The sequence below is a fragment of the Opisthocomus hoazin genome, chromosome 18 (genome assembly GCF_030867145.1).
Source record: "Opisthocomus hoazin isolate bOpiHoa1 chromosome 18, bOpiHoa1.hap1, whole genome shotgun sequence".
NCBI classification, from domain to species: Eukaryota; Metazoa; Chordata; class Aves; order Opisthocomiformes; family Opisthocomidae; genus Opisthocomus; species Opisthocomus hoazin.
In genome coordinates this window covers 17,938,210-17,955,135 of record NC_134431.1, presented here as the reverse complement: position 1 = coordinate 17,955,135, position 16,926 = coordinate 17,938,210, and the positions used below count along the sequence as shown (strand labels likewise).

The 16,926-nt window shown below is 67.1% G+C and overlaps 1 protein-coding gene and 1 pseudogene across 1 annotated transcript; one reads left to right on the top strand and one right to left on the bottom strand.

The window, feature by feature from the left end:
- Window positions 1-78: 78 nt before the first annotated feature.
- On the top strand, window positions 79-8,512 carry C18H20orf204 (chromosome 18 C20orf204 homolog). Its single transcript, XM_075438558.1, has 5 exons — window positions 79-175; window positions 5,594-5,728; window positions 6,386-6,448; window positions 6,555-6,707; window positions 7,624-8,512. Exons 1-5 carry the CDS (start codon window positions 140-142, stop codon window positions 7,777-7,779), a joined length of 543 nt encoding a protein of 180 aa, XP_075294673.1. The 5' UTR covers window positions 79-139; the 3' UTR covers window positions 7,780-8,512.
- A 6,549-nt stretch (window positions 8,513-15,061) lies between these two features.
- LOC104328336 (ammonium transporter Rh type B pseudogene) lies at window positions 15,062-16,441 on the bottom strand (annotated as a pseudogene).
- Between the last annotated feature and the right edge of the window lie 485 nt (window positions 16,442-16,926).

The following is a 16,926-nucleotide window of genomic DNA, read 5'->3' as shown; positions in this document are numbered from 1 at the left end:
TGTGGTCTCGCCTCTGTCTGGGTAGAGTGGGTCTGATAGCAGAAACCTGTGAACTTATCAGGCCCCCACCACTCTGGGAACGAACGTCTCTGCCAGCGGTGGTTACACCAAGCTGTGCTGCAGCCTTTTGCCAAGAAGGATGAGAAGTCCATCTTTTAACACCGAAGTAGAAACGGTTGGTCTGGAAGCGAAAGCCTCTTTGTCTCGGGGTTGGTGATGGGAACTCGTGTGCTCGCTCCCGAGTAGCTGGTGAAAGGGTGCGTGGAGGAGGGTGTGGATGACTGATGGCCCGTGGAGTTGTGGTTTCTCCCAGGTGAGTGAGAGGCGCTGGGAGTTGAGAGGCTCTTGCTCAGGGGTGTCGTGCCATGCTGGTGTCCTTCCTGGGCGGGGGCGTACGCAGAGGGGAAGGGAGGGAGTTTGGGGAGGAGAAGGGAGACATCACCCTTGTGAAAAGGAGAGGGTGGGTGTGTGGGAAGGGAGCATGGCTGGTGCCCAGCGACAGGACAAGGGGCAACGGGCACAAACTGAAGCAGAGGAAGTTCCAGCTGAAGATGAAGAACTTCTTCCCTCTGAGGGTGACAGAGCCCTGGCCCAGGCTGCCCAGGGAGGCTGTGGAGTCTCCTTCTCTGGAGATATTCCAGCCCCGCCTGGCCGCGGTGCTGTGCAGCCTGCTCTGGGTGACCCTGCTTGGGCAGGGGGTTGGGCTGGGTGACCCACAGAGGTCCCTGCCAGCCCCTGCCATGCTGGGATTCTGTGACAAGGGCTTTGAGACAAGGGCTCTCTGCAGGAGAAGCAGCTGTTAGGTGGTTTTCAATGGGTGCTGTCCTTCAGCCACTCGTGCTGCTCACACGGCTTTTGCTCTTCCTCCATAATGTCATCTGTGTAAGGGCTGGGACACGGGGACCGTATCCTGCTTCTCTGGGAGGGGAATGCAGCGTTCCGGGTGCTGCAGGGATGTGATTGGAAAGCTGGGTGCCAGGTGTATGGGAATTCCTCTGCCCTGCAGCACCGCATCCCCGAGGGATTCGTTGGGAAAGGCTGCCCAAGGGCCAGGGGATGGAGGCAGCGCACGGGAAGGGCTTGCTGGGGAGCTGCTCCTCATGGGTGGCGAGAGCAGCGATGGGGTCCCAGCGCCGCGCAGCGAGGTGGGCTGGAAGCCCCGGGCGAGGGGACCTGCGCTGCAGCTGTGCCAAGCTCCTTGTGCCATCTGCAGCTCCCCTGTCCCTGCCCAGGGTGGCTACAGGCCTTGGGTTTGGGTCTGATTTTTGTAGGTAAAGGGGATCATCAAGCTTAGACCCTTGAGATGTTTGTAGATGTCTTTGTTTTTGAAATGGGTTATGGCACCTACAATTTTTAACTATATACAGAGCTCAATAAAGAAGTTATATGGGCCCTGTCCTCAGCGGTATGTGGTGCGTGCTGTGGCTCCCACGTCGCGGGGAGGAACGTTCTTGCCGGGCTGAGAAGAGCTGGGTTATTCAACCAGTTCTTTTATCTCTTACTGAATCACACGCGCTCCGCTCGTCAGTGGAGCCTGGTTGCTGTCGGTTCATTTTTTCTTTTCCCGTTGCACCCTGTACAAAAGTGGTCAAAACTGAGTCGGGGCTGTTTGCTGTTGGTGTGTCCGTCCCAAGCTCAGAGAGGGGACCCGAGGGGGCTTCGTCCAAAGGCAAAAGTCGGAGAGGGGGCCCGAGGGGGCTTCGTCTGAAGGCAAAAGTTGGAGAGGGGGCCCGAGGGGGCTTCGACGGGGCCACCCCGGTGCTGGCCAGTCTCTTTGGCTGTGGGCGATGCCAGGGTCGGGGGCAGCTGCCGGCTGTGCTCCCAGTGTGACAGCCATCACCGCAGCCCCCAGCAGAAACCGCAGCTTGCGGGGGTCTGCGGTCCCGGCCCCCCCCCCCCCCCCCCCCCCCCGCTCTCCCTGTGCCCCGCTCCGGAGCCGGTGGGTGAGCCCCTGGGCTCCTGTCTCTGCCCCCCCCCTCGGGTCCTTGGCCCCCGGCTCCCCGCAGCAGCCGGTGCCCGGGGGTGGGGAGGGGGGTAGGGGGGGGCTGGGCCCGCGGCGGTGTGGCCGCCGTCTCCCGTCCCCTCCCACCCTGGAGCCAAGTTCAAACCGCGGGCCCCGGCGGAGCGGGACGCGGCGGAGGGGCCGGCCCGGGCTCCCCGGGAGCCGCCGCAGGGTCCGCGCCGGCAGCCCCCCCCCCCCCCCCCCTCCGCGGGGCTCCATGGTAAGTGCCCCCCCCTCCCCCAATCCCCCCCCGGGGCTTGCGGCTCTGCGGGGGTGGGACACGGGGGGACACGATCCCCCCCCGGGGCTCTGCCGCGCTGGGAGAGGGTGGAGGGCGGCGGAGCGGAGCCCCCCCCTCCTTCCCCGGGGCCGGGATGGGGTGGGCTCGGCCCGGGTGGGACTCGCGGCAGCCGGGATGGGGCTCGGGACCCGTCGGGACGCGGCCGGTTCTCCCGGGATGGGGCTTGGAGCGATCGGGAGTGGGGCCGGTCCGGCCGGGAAAGGGGGCTTGGACCAGTGGGAACGGGGCTGGACTGGGTCCGGCTGGGGGGGTCGCGGCGGGATGGAGCTGGGAGAGGGTGGGGAAGGGGCTACGCTGCGGCTGGGAGGGCTGGTGCAGGGGGACCGGGCTGCTGTGGCCGGGATGGGGCTTGGACCCGGCCATGGTGGGGCTTGGATCTGGCCAGGACAGGGCTTGGACCCGTCCAGAGTGGGACTTGGATCTGGCTGGGATGGGGTTTGGACCCATCCAGAGTGGGACTTGGATCTGGCTCGGATGGGGCTTGGACCCGGCCATGGTGGGGCTTGGATCTGGCCAGGACAGGGCTTGGACCCGTCCAGAGTGGGACTTGGATCTGGCTGGGATGGGGTTTGGACCCGGCCATGGTGGAGTTTGGATCCAGCCGGGATGGGGCTTGGATCCGGCTGGGATGGGGCTTGGACCTGGCCCAGATGGGGCTTGGACCCGGCCATGGTGGGGCTTGGATCTGACCAGGATGGGGCTTGGACCCAGCCAGGGTGGGACTTGAACCCGGCCGGGATGGGGTTTGGACCTGGCCATGGTGGGGCTTGGATCCGGCCAGTGCCGAGGGCCAGAAGGGAGGGTCGGTCCCTCCTGGGGCTGCAGCAGGTGCTGGGGTGCTGGGTGCTGGCAGGGTGGGAGGGTGCTGGGGACATGGTCCATCTGGCTGGAAGCAGCTGGGGACCCCCGTGGGGCTCCGGGACAGGCGGCCGGTGTCACCCCTCGCTGCCTGGGCAGCCGGGGCGAGCACGAGTGCCACCGGGAGCTGCTCTATCAGCAACGGTGATTTCCCTTATCTCCTCCTGTTTGCTGGAGGATTAGAGCCGAGGAGGAGATTAACTTCTGCCCGCTGTCACCGTCCTGCACCCGCGCTCCCCGGGCTGCTCCTTCCCTGCCAGCCCTCCTTGGGCACGGATGTGCCGAGCCCCAGCGCTGCCCTGCCTGCGTGTAGCTTGCTGCTGTCGGGATGGGGGCACGGGGCAGAAGGAACCCCCCCAAATCAGCTGCTGAGCTCCTCTTCCTCCACCCTGAAGGGTGGGAAGCGACGGGCAGGAGTGGGGTTTGCCAGCTTCGCCTCTCCCCTGTGTCCCTCTCTTGTCACCGCTCTCCGTAGGGGGGGGTGGGAAGCACCTACAGCCCCCTGCGCGCTCCCGTCCCCGCTGCTCGCTGAGCTCCGGTAACCGCGGGCTGCGCTTCCTCCCGCGCGAAGGACGGGGAGGCCGGCGCCAGGCTCGGCTGCCTGGAAATGCTGTCAGGGGTGTGCTTGCTCCTGGAATTTGGTCCCAGTTGTTTAATGAGCCGCTTCAGGGAAGTCATTCCCAGTTTAACAGTGAAATCGCGTGGCCTCGTCTTCCCGGCGGAGGAGGCTTCCTGAGAGCAACCCTTAGACTTTGGACGGGGTGTCCTGATGGAAGCAGCGCTCTCCTTTGGCGTCCCCGAGGATCCTACCCTGCCGAGTCACCTCTGGGGCCGGATCCTGCTGTGGGCTTGCGGTGAGCAAAGCCAGCAGCGCGGGGAGGCTCTGCCCTGCGTGGAAGGCGTGCGGAGACCGAGGGGGCTGAAGAGCCCGGTGGGATTTGTCCCGGCTCCACGTGGGTTTGCTCATCTCCTCGCACGTGCTTCTGCTCCGAGGTGACGCCGGCGTCCGTGTGTTCCCAGCTTTGTGGCGTGTTGGGCTTCGCCTCGCGCTGAGTCCCCATGGCTGCTGCTGAGCTGTGGGAGGGTGGGGAAAGGTTTCCTCACCCTGTTGGAGCCGGGACCAGCCCATTACGGAGCAGGGAGCGCGGAGCGGGCGCTGGTTTTACACGGAAACCCTCCAGGCTCCCACCGAAGGGCAGGATGGACGGTGTCTGCCTGGGCTCGGACTTCAGCGAGGGAAATTCTGGGTTTGCTGAGCACGAGGCCAAGCCCGAGAGCCAGACGTGGCTGGGACGGGGATGGCAGCGAACCCGCCGAGGTGCCAGCTGGGGCTGGGGGCAGGCGGATGCCGCAGCGGGCAGAACTCGCTGCCCCTTCCTCCTCCCTCCGGCGCTGGCGACAGCGCGGGGGTTGCGTATTTGGACGGCGCTGAGCTGCTTTCTGCCTGCCCAGACCTGACGCCTGGGGTTGGGGGGGGATTTTGGGGGGCTTTTCCTGAAAACGGGAGGTGGCTTCCCATCTTCTCCCCGCTGCTGCGGGACCGCTCAAATATCCCCAGTCCCCGGTCACCTGAGGTTGCGCTGGCTTTCCTTCAAAGCCCTGCGACTCATCCCTCGGAGGGTCCGGCCGCCCGCTCCCCTGCCAGCACAGATGTCAGCGCCTGGGTTTCCCCGCTCTGCCGGGGCCGGCTCGGGGCTGCCGGGCAGGCTCGGAGCCAGGAGGCTCGGAGGCAGCTGGGACGCGCTGGCGAGAGCAGACGCTTGGGCTGCTTCGATCTGGCTCTGGCGTGAGCCAAGCGCCCGAGCCTGGGGGGAGCCGGGGCTGCGCGGGAGCTGGAAAAACGCTGGATAACCGCGTCGGTGCTGCGGGGTCTGCGGCGGTGCGGAGAGCATCCCTCCGAGGTGCCCGGAGCGGTTTGTGTCGAGGCGTGGAGGTTTGCTGGCGGGGAACCAGGCTCCCCGCCTCCAGCTCCTCTCCAAAGAGCGGGACGCGTCCCTTCCTGCTCCTCTTGATTTTTGGTGGTTGAGGGTCTGCCCTTGAAGTGCCGAAGGCTGGGGAACTACTGGGGACCCTGCTGGGGCAGAGAGCTTGGGGACAGACCCTAGAGACCTCCAACGGTCCGTGGCACAGCTCCGTGCTGAGTCTCCAGCTGTGGGCACCAGGCAGAGGTCAGCGGGTGCCGTGGGCCGCGCTGCCTGCGCTGGGCTGGAGCTGGAGCCGTTTCTCAAGGGCTTTGCTCCAAGAGGAGGTGGCTTGGCTGGGAAGATGTCCTCTGGGAGAGGACACAGTTCAGCCCCCTCCTGCATACACCGTGTCTTGAGGGACAGGGGAGAGGTCTGAGGGGGGCTTGTGGTGGGGGCTGAAGGCAGCACCCGGAGCATCCCTTCGTTCCCAGCTTCCCCCTGGCTGACCCCGAGCCCTTCCCTGCGCAGATTCTCCCCCGGGCTCTCTCCTGCGCTGTTCTGCTCCTGCTGCTCGTCGCCGTGCTGAGCAGAGGCAAGAGGTGCAGCATCGCCAGAATCCTCCGGCAGTACCGCGCCGTCATCTTCCACGAGATCCAGAACCTGGTGAGCAGGGGGGGATGTCTGTCCGGGGCCCCTCAGCTCCAGGGGATGCTGCCGGGCTGGATGCGGCCCCGCTGTGGGATGTGGGTGGGGAGGGGTCAGCCTGGATGCTTGAGATGGGGTCGGCTGCTTTGCCAGCGTTACTGGGGAGAGCGCTGTGTTTAAACAGAATCACAGAATGGCAGGGGTTGGCAGGGCCCTCTGGGGTCACCCAGCCCAACCCCCTGCCCAAGCAGGGTCACCCAGAGCAGGCTGCACAGCACCGCGGCCAGGCGGGGCTGGAATATCTCCAGAGAAGGAGACTCCACAGCCTCCCTGGGCAGCCTGGGCCAGGGCTCCGTCACCCTCAGAGGGAAGAAGTTCTTCCTCGGGTTCAGACGGAACTCCCTGTGCCCCAGCCCGCGCCCATCGCCCCCCGTCCTGTCACTGGGCACCACTGAAAAGAGCCCGGCCCCATCCTCCCGACACCCACCCTGCAGACATTTACAAGCATTCACTAGGTGCCCCCGCAGCCCTCTCCTCTTCAGGCTGAACAAGCCCAGCTCCCTCAGCCTCTCCTCGTAGGGGAGATGTTCCAGTCCCCTCATCATCCTTGTAGCCCCACGCGGGAGGCACCGATGCTTCGGGGTGCCTGGTCTTCTCCGTGCTTTATTTCTCCAGAAAAACCTGAGCGGGTCGGCAGACAGGAGCGGAAGGGCCGGGCCGGCTTGTCGTTCCAACAAGGTGAGCACCAAGGGACCTGGGGCTGGGGCATCGTGTGGGCTGAGCCCCCCGGGGAGCCCTCCAGCCGCTCTCCCCACCCGGGGCCGTGTGCTTGTCCCCTCCCCAGGAGCAGAAGATCCTGCTGGCCATCCACAACATCAGCATGTCCCTGCGGGAGGTGGCAGCCGGCACCCTGCGCGGCCCCGAGGAGCTGGCCGTGTGGAAGGTGGCCAGGACCACCGACTTCGTGCTCAGGGAGAACTGCAGGAAAATCAGCAAGGTGGGACCCCTGCCCTTTCCCAGTCACCCCAGTGGCTCCCAGTTCCCCAGCACGCGGGCTGTGGGTAGAGCCCTGCTCTCCTGGCTGCCCGTGAGGAGTCCCCAGGCTCTGCCCGCAGTGTCCCGGGGTCTGAAGGTCCGTGCTGGGTTGGTGGCTGGGGAATGCTGACGGCTCGGCCTGATGAGCTTTAAACTGGTTGGGGAGGGAACTCCGGCTCCAGCAGCGTGGGGCAAACTGGTGGTTTTTTACCACCAGCTCCCAGTTGAACTTGTCCACCCAAGCCATGATGGGAACACGGAGCCTTGTCCCGGTGGGATGCTCGCCCGGCGGGTGGGCGCACCCAGTCCTGCTCTTGCGCCCGGGTGCTCGTAGGCAGCACCTGGGATTTCTCCCCAAAGGACCGGTCTGGGCTCCCCCAGCATCCCGGGAGCTCTGCTGGGGAAACCCCACCGGGGATCCCCCGACGGCAGCCACCAGCAACTCATTAACTAACGGGGAAACCCCGGGGCTCCCCGGCTCTGGCGCGGTGCTGGGGTCCTCCTGCCCACCATCGCCGGGGCAATCACCCGGGGCTCGCCGTGCCCGGGGGCTGGCTGGCGTGGTGGGATGGAGGTGCCGCTGCTCTGGAAAGGCACCCGCAGACCCGACCCTGGCCTGTGGATGTGCTGCCAGCTCGGGGGGGGGGGCACACGGCCAGCTCTGGGGACCCCTGGGGACCTGAGAGCACGTCCTTGGCGTGGCCACGGGCCGTTCGCCCGCGCCAACCTGCGGCTTTGCCCACGCAAGCCCCACGTGCGCGGGGTGTGATGTCCTCGGCGATGTCCTCGGTGCTGGGACGGTGGCTTTGTCCCCCCCTTGTCTAACGCCTGCGTGGTGGTGGTGGGGTGTTTCTGCTCCCTCGTCACGCCGACCGCAGAGCCCCCCGCACAGCCCGGCACAGCCCCGGCACGGGGGACCCGGCCGCAGGAGGAAGAAGCTGCGGGAGATCGGGAGGAAGGCGGAGAGGCTGGCGACCTGCTGGGAGAAGCTCTACGCCCTGCACGCACCCCACGGCACCCCACGGGACTCGTAGGGACGCCCTCGCCGCGTGCCGGAGGGATGCGCGGCTCCGGCACGGTGGCTGCCGGCGTCTTCTTTGGAAACCTGGGGCAAATTCAACCCTGAAGGCAGCGGCGTTGCTACCGGCGGGTGCCCGAGTTGAGTTCGTCCTCCTGGTCCACGCGGTACCCGGGCACCGGCCCTCGCGTGCGGCGGGGGCTGGGGGGTCGGTTTGCCGTGGGGTGGCCGCGGCTGGAAGCTGGAGCTCCAGAAACCTGGGGGAGAAGAAGAGGGAGAGCTGAGAAAAGGAGGCGTTGGATTTCTGCAATGCTTCTGGGCCCCACCATCACCTGCTGCTTTCTTGGGGACAACGGTCGCTTTTCGGGGCAGAAAGAGGATGTGTGGGGCCACGGCTTGGAGGGCTGTGCTGGCGGTGGGGCTCTGAGGGTGGCTGGGCTGCGGAGAGGGACACGCGTCCCCGTCGCACTGCTGGGACGCGCAGAGCAGCCGGGCACCCGCGGTGCATCCCCGGGCACCCGGGGAAGCCTGGGCAGCGCCGGTGCCTGCTGATAAACAGCAAAACCCCGGGCAGCTGCGGGGTCTCGAGGCCAAGGCTTGGCCTCCGGGGTGGGCAGCACCGCAGAGGGACGCGGCTGCCTGGCACTGCGGGTGCCCCAGCACCCACCGGTGAGCTGGGCCCGGGGGACTGTGGGGTTCGGTGAGCTGAGGAGCATCCTCTCTCACCACGGTGCTTTGCCAGCGCCCTGGCTGGGGGTCCCCGCTCCCCTGTTGGGTGGCAAACAGTCTCTGGGAAGCCAGAAATTAAAGCTCTCCTTCCCTGGAAGCCCTTTGGGTGCTTTGTCTGATGCCCCGGGGGCTCTTGTGCTGTGGATGGGGCTGGCACGGTGCAGGGGCTGGGCACAGTGCGGGGTCTGGGCATGGTACAGGGGCTGGGTACGGTGTGGGGTCTGGGCACGGTGCAGGGTCCAGGGATGGTGCAGGGGGTGAGTACGGTGTGGGATCTGGGTACAGTGCAGGGTCTGGGTATGGTGCAGGGTCTGGGCACGGTGCAGGGTCCAGGCATGGTGCAGGCGCTGGGTACGGTGCGGGATCCGGGTATGGTGTGGGGTCTGGGCACGGTGTGGGGTCTGGGCACGGTGTGGGGTCTGGGCACGGTGCGGGGTCCGTGCCAGCCCTGGATGTTGCGGGCAGCGGCGGTGGGCACCGTGCCCTCCTGTCTCAGCCCGCTGTGCCCACACCCCTGCTCCCCGGACCCCATCCCGCACCCTCCCCCCCTGCGCGGGCGATGGAGGACGGGGCTCTGCTGCGGGAGCTGCTTTCCCGGAGGCCGTTGCCCCTCCCCGAGCCGCGCCGGGGGGGTGGGGGGGTGGCTTCGGCCCTGCCTCAGTTTCCCCAGTGTCCCCAGCCCCCCCCGCCGCTCTCCCCGCGGGAGCACGCTGCCACGGCCGTGTGCGGGGCCGGGCTCCGGGGCTGCGGGACACGAGGTGGCAGCAGCGGGCTGCGCTGCCGCGGCCGCCTGTCCCCGCCGCCATCCCCCGGGTCCCAGCGGGGCTTCGGCCCCCCCCCCTCTCCTGCGGGGTGGCTGTGGGTGCTGCCGGGGAGTGGGGACCCCCACCCGTGGGCCTTGGAGGGGATGAGGGGGGCAGTTTTCCCGGGGGGTTCAAGCGGCTGGATGCAGGGAGGGGAAGGGCAGGGGATGCTCGGGGGTCCTTGCCCACCCCCTGCCTCCGGGCACTGGGCTGGGAGGGGAGCATGGGGGGGGGGCTGCATTGCCTGGGTGGGTCACAGAAGCCCCCCCTGGCACTCTGGGGTTTAGCAGGGTGCAGGATGGGCCCCTTGGCTTGGCGAGGCAGGATAGGGACCCTGGTTTGGGGGTGCAGGCTGGGGATGCCGCTCTTGTGGGGTCCCTGCAGGGCCCGTGGGCCCCGGGAGATGCCATCTGCGTGGCACGGGACAGGCTGGCACCGACGGCGGGACCCAGCTGGGGAGCGGGGGTTCAGCACATCCCGATGCTGGAGGCCTCCCGGAGCTGCTCCGTGCTGCCATCAGTTCCGCGTTCCCGGCCCCACCATGCTTCCTCCCAGCTCCATCCTCCTCCTCAGGGAACGTTTTGCACTGGTTTGGATTGGAGTTTTCTTTCTTATTCCCCCCCCGGGAATGGGGCTGGGGGTCTTGCCGGGGCGTTGTGGTGGGCACGGACGTGCTGTGCCGCGGTGGCACGGCACGTCCGTGCCCACCACAACGCCCCGGCAAGACCCAGTGGTTTGTGCACTGGCATGAGCGGGACGGTGGCTTGGGACAGGGTGACTCCCTGCTTTTTTCGGCATCTATGGGTCACCCAGCCCAACCCCCTGCCCAAGCAGGGTCACCCAGAGCAGGGGGCACAGCACCACGGCCAGGCGGGGCTGGAATATCTCCAGAGAAGGAGACTCCACAGCCTCCCTGGGCAGCCTGGGCCAGGGCTCCGGCACCCTCAGAGGGAAGAAGTTCTTCCTCGGGTTCAGCTGGAGCTTCCTCTGCTCCAGTTTGTGCCCGTTGCCCCTTGTCCTGTCGCTGGGCACCACTGGAAAGAGTCTGGCCCCGTCCTCCTGACCCCCCCCCCGCAGATATTTATGGGCATTTCTAAGGTCCCCTCGCAGCCTTCTCTTCTCCAGGCTGAACAAGCCCAGCTCCCTCAGCCTCTCCTCGTAGCAGAGATGCTCCAGTCCCCTCCTCATCCTCGCAGCCCTCCGCTGGACTCTCTCCAGTAGCTCCTCACCTTTTTGAACTGGGGAGCCCAGCACTGGATGCACTTGCCGTGAGCTCGCTGCGAGCAGCGGCTGTGGGGGGGGGGGGAGATGGAGCCCGGCGCGGCGGCAGGAATGAGTGCATGGAAAGGAAGGAAAGAGTGAAGGAAGAGGCTAAAGGGAGGGAGGGGAAAAGCGAGGTCGAAGCGATGGTGGAATCACGGCAAAAACAGCCGGAAAAAGGAAACGGGCCCTGCAAAGTCAAATAAAAATAGCAGCGAGGCGAACCCAAGTGCGCAGCACATGGGAGTGAGCGCATTTCCTTCGAGGGCAGCGCCGCACGCTCCCGGCTGCTCGGGGAGGGGACGGGGGGGCTGCTCTGATGTGGCTCCAGCAGCCGCTGCCGCCGTGGCCCCCCCCGGGTGCCGCTGCCAACCGGCCGCTGCCCCGCGGCACCCACCTCGCCGGCGGCCTGGGTGCGGGGATCCCACGTGGGCATGCTGCGGGGCGGGACGTGGTGCGTGTGCAAGGGCTGCACACGCGTGTGTTAGAGCACGGGGGGGGGGGTGGGAGGTCGCTCGCCGTGCGCCCGCCCCGTGCCATGTGCTGATCGCCTCGCCAGATGCATCCGAGCGCCGCGCAAACAGCGCAGTCACGGCTTCCTCCCCTCAACGCTTGTTTTGCAACCCCGGCAGGGGCCCGCCGGGAGATGGGGGTCGGCGGCGAGCGCTGCGGGGACCGCGGGGACGGGGATGGGGACGGGTGCTCCTTGCCAGGGCTGGCATCCCGCATCCCAGCCCGGCTGCGAGCTGAGCTGGGAGGCAGCAGCAGAGCCCAGGGCACCGGGGGACTGTGCCCGGGGGACCATGCCCGGGGTCGGTGACAAGGGCCCGTGCCTGGGGACCATGCTGGGGTACCACGCCTGGGGACCATGGTGGGGTACCGTGCCTGGGCACTATGGTGGGGTGCCACACCTGGGGACCATGGTGGGGTACCGTGCCTGGGGACCGTGCTGGGGGACCGTGCTGGGGTACCGTGCCTGGGACCATGGTGGGGTACCACACCTGGGGACTGTGCTGGGGTGCCACGCCTGGGGACCATGGTGGGGTGCCACACCTGGGGACCATGGTGGGGTACCATGCCTGGGGACCGTGGTGGGGTACCGTGCCTGGGGACCATGGTGAGGTGCCACGCCTGGGGACCGTGGTGGGGTACCATGCCTGGGGACCATGGTGGGGTACCGTGCCTGGGGACCATCGTGGGGTGCCACGCCTGGCGACCATGGTGGGGTACCATGCCTGCAGGTGATGCCAGGGGACAGTGGCTGCTGGATTTCCGCCGAACCAATACTGAAAGCGCGTTTGGCCCCTCTGCACCATCACCATCCCACTGAAATGCAGCGGCCCCAGAGCTGTCACCGTCTTGGGGTGCCAGCAGCCCCCCTGGCCGGTGATGGGGGGGGTGCCTGGCCCACATCAGCCCCCTGCTTGGGTCCTCACCCCTCTCGCAAGCTGGGCTGGGGGGGGTCCCCTGGCAGCCCCAGCGCGGGGGGCACGGGCACACGCAGGCTGCATCTGACGAAGCCGAGCAGCGTTTTGTTCTCTCCCGTCTCCCCTCGGCACCGTAAAGCTGTCGCAAGCCCAGATTTACGGCGTGATAAACGCTCGGGGCTCGGCCGAAGATTTTACTGCTCCGTCCTTTGGAGAGGGGCTGGTTGGGAGGAGCGGGGAGAGCCGGGCGCGGGGCGGCACACCCAGCGGCATCGCTGCCCGGCTCCGGTTCGGGGACGGTGGGTCCCAGGGGACGGGGACAGCCGGGACCGGGGCTGCACGGATCCGTGCCGTGGTCCAGGTGGGTCCTGCCACCCCTGGCCATGGGATGCTGGGTGCCTGGGCCCCTCTGGGCAGCGGGAAAGTGCTGAACCCCCCATTTCCTGGGCCCCTTGCTGGCTTTGGAAGCATCTGCCCACCAGATTGTGCCACGGCGAGCCAGGGTGCCCGTGCCAGGACGTGCCAGCCGAGAGGCCGGGTGTGCCCGGGCTCAGCTCCGGGTGCGCTCCCTCCCCGCGCCCCATCGCCCGCTCCCTCGCTGGGTGCCGCGGGCTGGGTGATGCTGGAGTGCAGCTCCGCGTCGCTCCCACGCCGGCGAGAGGGGTGCAGCCTCGGGGCCGCGCGTGCACGCGTGTGCGTGTATACGGCCATGCACGCGTGTACGTGTGTGAGCACGTGTGTATGGGTGCGTGTCTGTGTGTTTGCATGCATGTGTGTGTGCCTGCATGTATGTGTGCGTGCATGTATGTGTGTGTTCATGTATGTGCATGTTCATGCATGTGTGTGTGTTCGTGCATGCATGTGTGTGTGCATGCATGTATGTGCATGTTCATGCATGTATGTGTGTGTGCATGCATGTGTGTGTATGTATGTGTGTGCATGCATGTATGTGTGTGTTCATGTATGTGTGTGCATGCATGTATGTGCGTGTTCATGCATGTATGTGTGTTTTCATGCATTTATGTGCATGTTCATGCATGTGTGTGTTCATGCATGTGTGTGTGCATGTATGTGTGTGTTCATGCATGTATGTGCATGTTCATGCATGTGTGTGTTCATGCATGTATGTGTGTGTGCATGTATGTGTGTGTTCATGCATATATGTGTGTGCGTGTGTGTATGTATGTGCGTGTTCATGTATGTGCATGTACATGCATGTATGTCTGCGTGCATGGGTGCATGCACACGGTTTTGTGTGAGTGCATGAACGTGTGCGCATGTGCACGGGTGTGTGTGGGTGAACACGTGTGTGTGCAAGCACATCCATGGGTGTGCGCACATGGTTCCACTCCACGGCTGCTCCCCGAGGCGGCGGCCGCCTTCCTCCCCGTTGCCGGAGCTGGAGCCGGGCGTCGGAGCCGCCAGCCCTCGGCGCGGGGGGATGCCAGCGGGACGGGGATGCTGGGCTCCGTGGGAGCCCCAGCGCGTGCCGGGGCTGGGTGCTGCCGCTGCGGGCCCCGACGCTATCGCTGCTCCCCGGGCGGGCGCTGGCTCCGGCATCTCTCGACGCCCCGCGGGAGCCAGGCAGCGGCCGGACCCCGCTCTCCATCCAAACCGGCCAGCGGTGCGCGATGGCTCCCGGCACCGGCACCGGGCACGGCCGTGCCGAGCCGCCGAGGAGCCAGGGGCTCGGCTGGGGAGCGGGGGGAGCCGGGCAGCCCCCCGCCACCGTGGCCCCCGGCCCCACTGCTCAGCCCGCAGCATCCTGCGCCGGGGCCCATTGTTCGGCAGCGCCGGGCTGCGGGGCAGGATTCCTTTGTCAGAGCTCGGCAATATTTTATTCTAACAATTAACCAAACCCCAGCCTGTTTGTGATTATTGGAGGGCGAATTCCCCAGCTTCGCTCCCTCTCGGTGTCGGCTCTGCCTGGGTCTGCGCTGAGCGGAGGGGATCCAGCCCCGCTCCCACCGGCTTGGAGTTGGGGACCCCCAACCGCGCTTAAAGCCCCCAGCTCCTGCGGCCGGAGTTTGGGGGGGGGAGGTTGTTTGCCTCGACCCCCTTGGGAGGCCGCATGCGTCGCCGACGTCGTCTCGGCAGCAGCGGGATCCGTGGCGGCGCAGGATGGCGGGAGGGGAGGGGATGTGAATCACGGCCCTCGCTCTCCGGGCAGGATGCGGCCCCGCGCCCGCGGCTCGCCGCGTGCCAGCGCTGGACCGCAGGCTTTGTCCTCGGCGGGCTGGAAGCGGCTCGCTGCCCGGGGCGGGATGGGACGGGGACGCTGCTCTCACTCGGGGCCCCCCAGCATCCTGGCATGCCGGCGCAGCTTTCCCAGCCCCAGCTTCGGGGTGGGATGAGGGTGCCGTGGGGTGCGGGTGCCTCCTCCATCCCAGCTCTCTGCAAGGGTCCTTGGGCTGCGTCCTCATCGCTGCGTGCTGCGCCGGTGGCGAATAAAGCTGGCACCTCCCCACACAGCGTCTCCCGGAGAGCAGCTTGCCCTGCGCAGGGTGTCAAATCCCTGTAAAACCCCTCGCCTGAGGCCAGCTCAGCTCATCTCACCTCCACCCGCCGCTGCGTTCCCACCCTCCAGGCGGTGGGTGCCGAATCCCTGGGCTGATGTCGTGGCCGGAACCGCAGCTGGAGCCAGCGATCCGGCAGCCCTTGCCGGGTGCTGCCTGTGACGGGCAGGGGACCCCCGTGCGGGAGCTGGAGGGTTTGGGTGGGCACCATGGGTGATGCTGCCTGCTGGGAGCGAAGCACCCGGCACCGGTGCCCCACGGTGGGACCGTCCAGGTGAGCCGGGGGGTATCGGCCATCCCGGGACAGACACCTTGGGAAGGCTTCTCCCATCACTGAGGGAACCTGGGGAGAGGAGGGGGATCTCAACGTCGGGGTGGGGGGACGGAGGAGGAACCAGCACCGAGGTGCTGCCCTGGTGCTGCCAGCATCCTCTGCAGCCGGAGCTGGGCTTGGGCACAGGCAGCGTCCCCTGCCCGCCGCTGCCCACCAGTGACGGGGACACAAAGGGCTGAACCCTGAGCCGGTCCCCCGGCCCTTGCCGCGGCCGCGCGCCCGCCGATGCCTAAACCCGCTCCCTCAGAGCCAGGGCTCCTTCCTCGGCGGTGCCACCCGTCCCCGAGCTCCCGTCCCGATCCTGGATCATAAAATCCAGCGCGTCGTCGAAGCAGAGCCGCTCGGGTGGCCGGGCCAGGCAGGGCAGCCGGAGCGCGGTGCCGGCAAGCAGCCCAGCGAGCAGCGAGCCGCCGACGGCCACCGCCAGCCCCGCCGCCTGGCACAGCGCCCGCCTGCCCGCCCCGCGGTCCCCCCACCGTCCCCAAGCCGCCTCGCTGGCATTGCCCCCGGAGAAGTGGGACCCGGAGGTGTCCTCAGGTGCCACCAGGATGGCTACGGCGCTGGCCACGGCGCCGAGGATGCCGGGCGAGCCGTGGAGGTTGTGGATGCCTCACTGGTCACGGAGCGTGAGCTTCCTCGCCAGGAGCGGCGTGAGGAACCTGATGCCGAGGACTCACGCCGCGGCTGAGAGGCTGCCCAGGGCGAGGGCGGCCACCGGTGGCACGGCCATGTTGGCCACCGCGCCGATGGCCACCCCGCCGGCCAGGCTGCCGTTCTGCAGGTGGCTGGGGCTGAGCTTGCCGTCACTCTCCAGCAGGCTGGAGGCCACCACGGTGGTGACGGCGCTGGCACTCATGGCCAGGAGGGTGTTCAGGGTTGCGTGGTGCTGGGTATCTCCCAGTTGGCAGAGGATGGCCACGAAGCTGGGCCAGAAGACCCAGAGGATGAGTGTCCCCACGAGGGTCAGGAGGTCGGAGCGGGGTGTTGGGGTTTCCTTGGGGTGCACCGGCTGCCGCCCTGCCCCAAAGAGAGCCTTGGACACACCGAGGCCAAAATAGCAGGAGAAGACATGGATTGTGATGGTGCCCCCCACGTCCAGGACCCCCAGACGGGTGGTGATGGCCCACTCGCTGATGAGGTAGACGGGGACTTCGCAGACGGCCAAGACGAGGAGATGGCAGGGGCTGGTCCTCCCCAGGATGGCTCCCATGGAGATGAGCACTGTCACGGCGGCAAACTCAGCGGTGAGGAGGTCATGGAGGTCCAGGTGGACCTGGCCGTGGTGGAAGTGATGGAGCAAGCCCTGCAGCACCAGCGCCCACTGCGTGGAGAAGCTGAGCAGCAGGAAGTTATGGGCGAGGGCACTGAGACCGTAGCGGGGCAGGAACGTCAGCAGGAGCCCCAGCCCCACCACCAGCATCACCTGGATGTCCTGGAAGAAGGGGAAGATGCCGTAGAGCTGGTTGGCCACCAAGCTGGCATCCTCCGCCCGTGCCGAGGGCTCGTTGTAAGTGATGAAGAGGGTGAAGAAGAGGAGCAGGGTGCCCTGGAAGAGCCCCAGAGAGAGGGGCAGGAGGCGGCGGGGGCGAGCGGGGGGTGGTGTGGCCATCCCGGGGCAGACAGGAGGGGACGGGGACCGGCGGGGCGGCTGGGCACGGGGCGGCAGCCCGGCAGCACCCGTGGGGTGAGCTCCGCTCGCTCCTACGTCGGGGTTTTATGGCTAAGTTTAATTTTTAACCGAAGATGTAAGTTCATGTGCCAGAAGAGGAGGTTTTTCCCCCTCCCTTCTTTAAACACAACACCCATAAACTACCCACGTGCTCTTGTTTGGCCGCCATAAAAGCGGATGTGAGAGGGTTTATGGTTTTGAAGCCAAACAAGAAAAACCTGCCACGGGGCAGAGAGGGGAGAGGAACGATCTGTGAGGAGCCAGCAGGGATGAGGGGACCACGGCCTGCACCCCTGTTTAGCTCACCCCCATCCCGGCAGAGGGGTCCGCGCCGCTGCAGCCCCCGGAGCGATGCTGGGAGCTCAGAACCCCCAAAGCCCCCCGGTCCGGCTCTGCCACGTCCCACCCGGGGACGGCTCCACCAC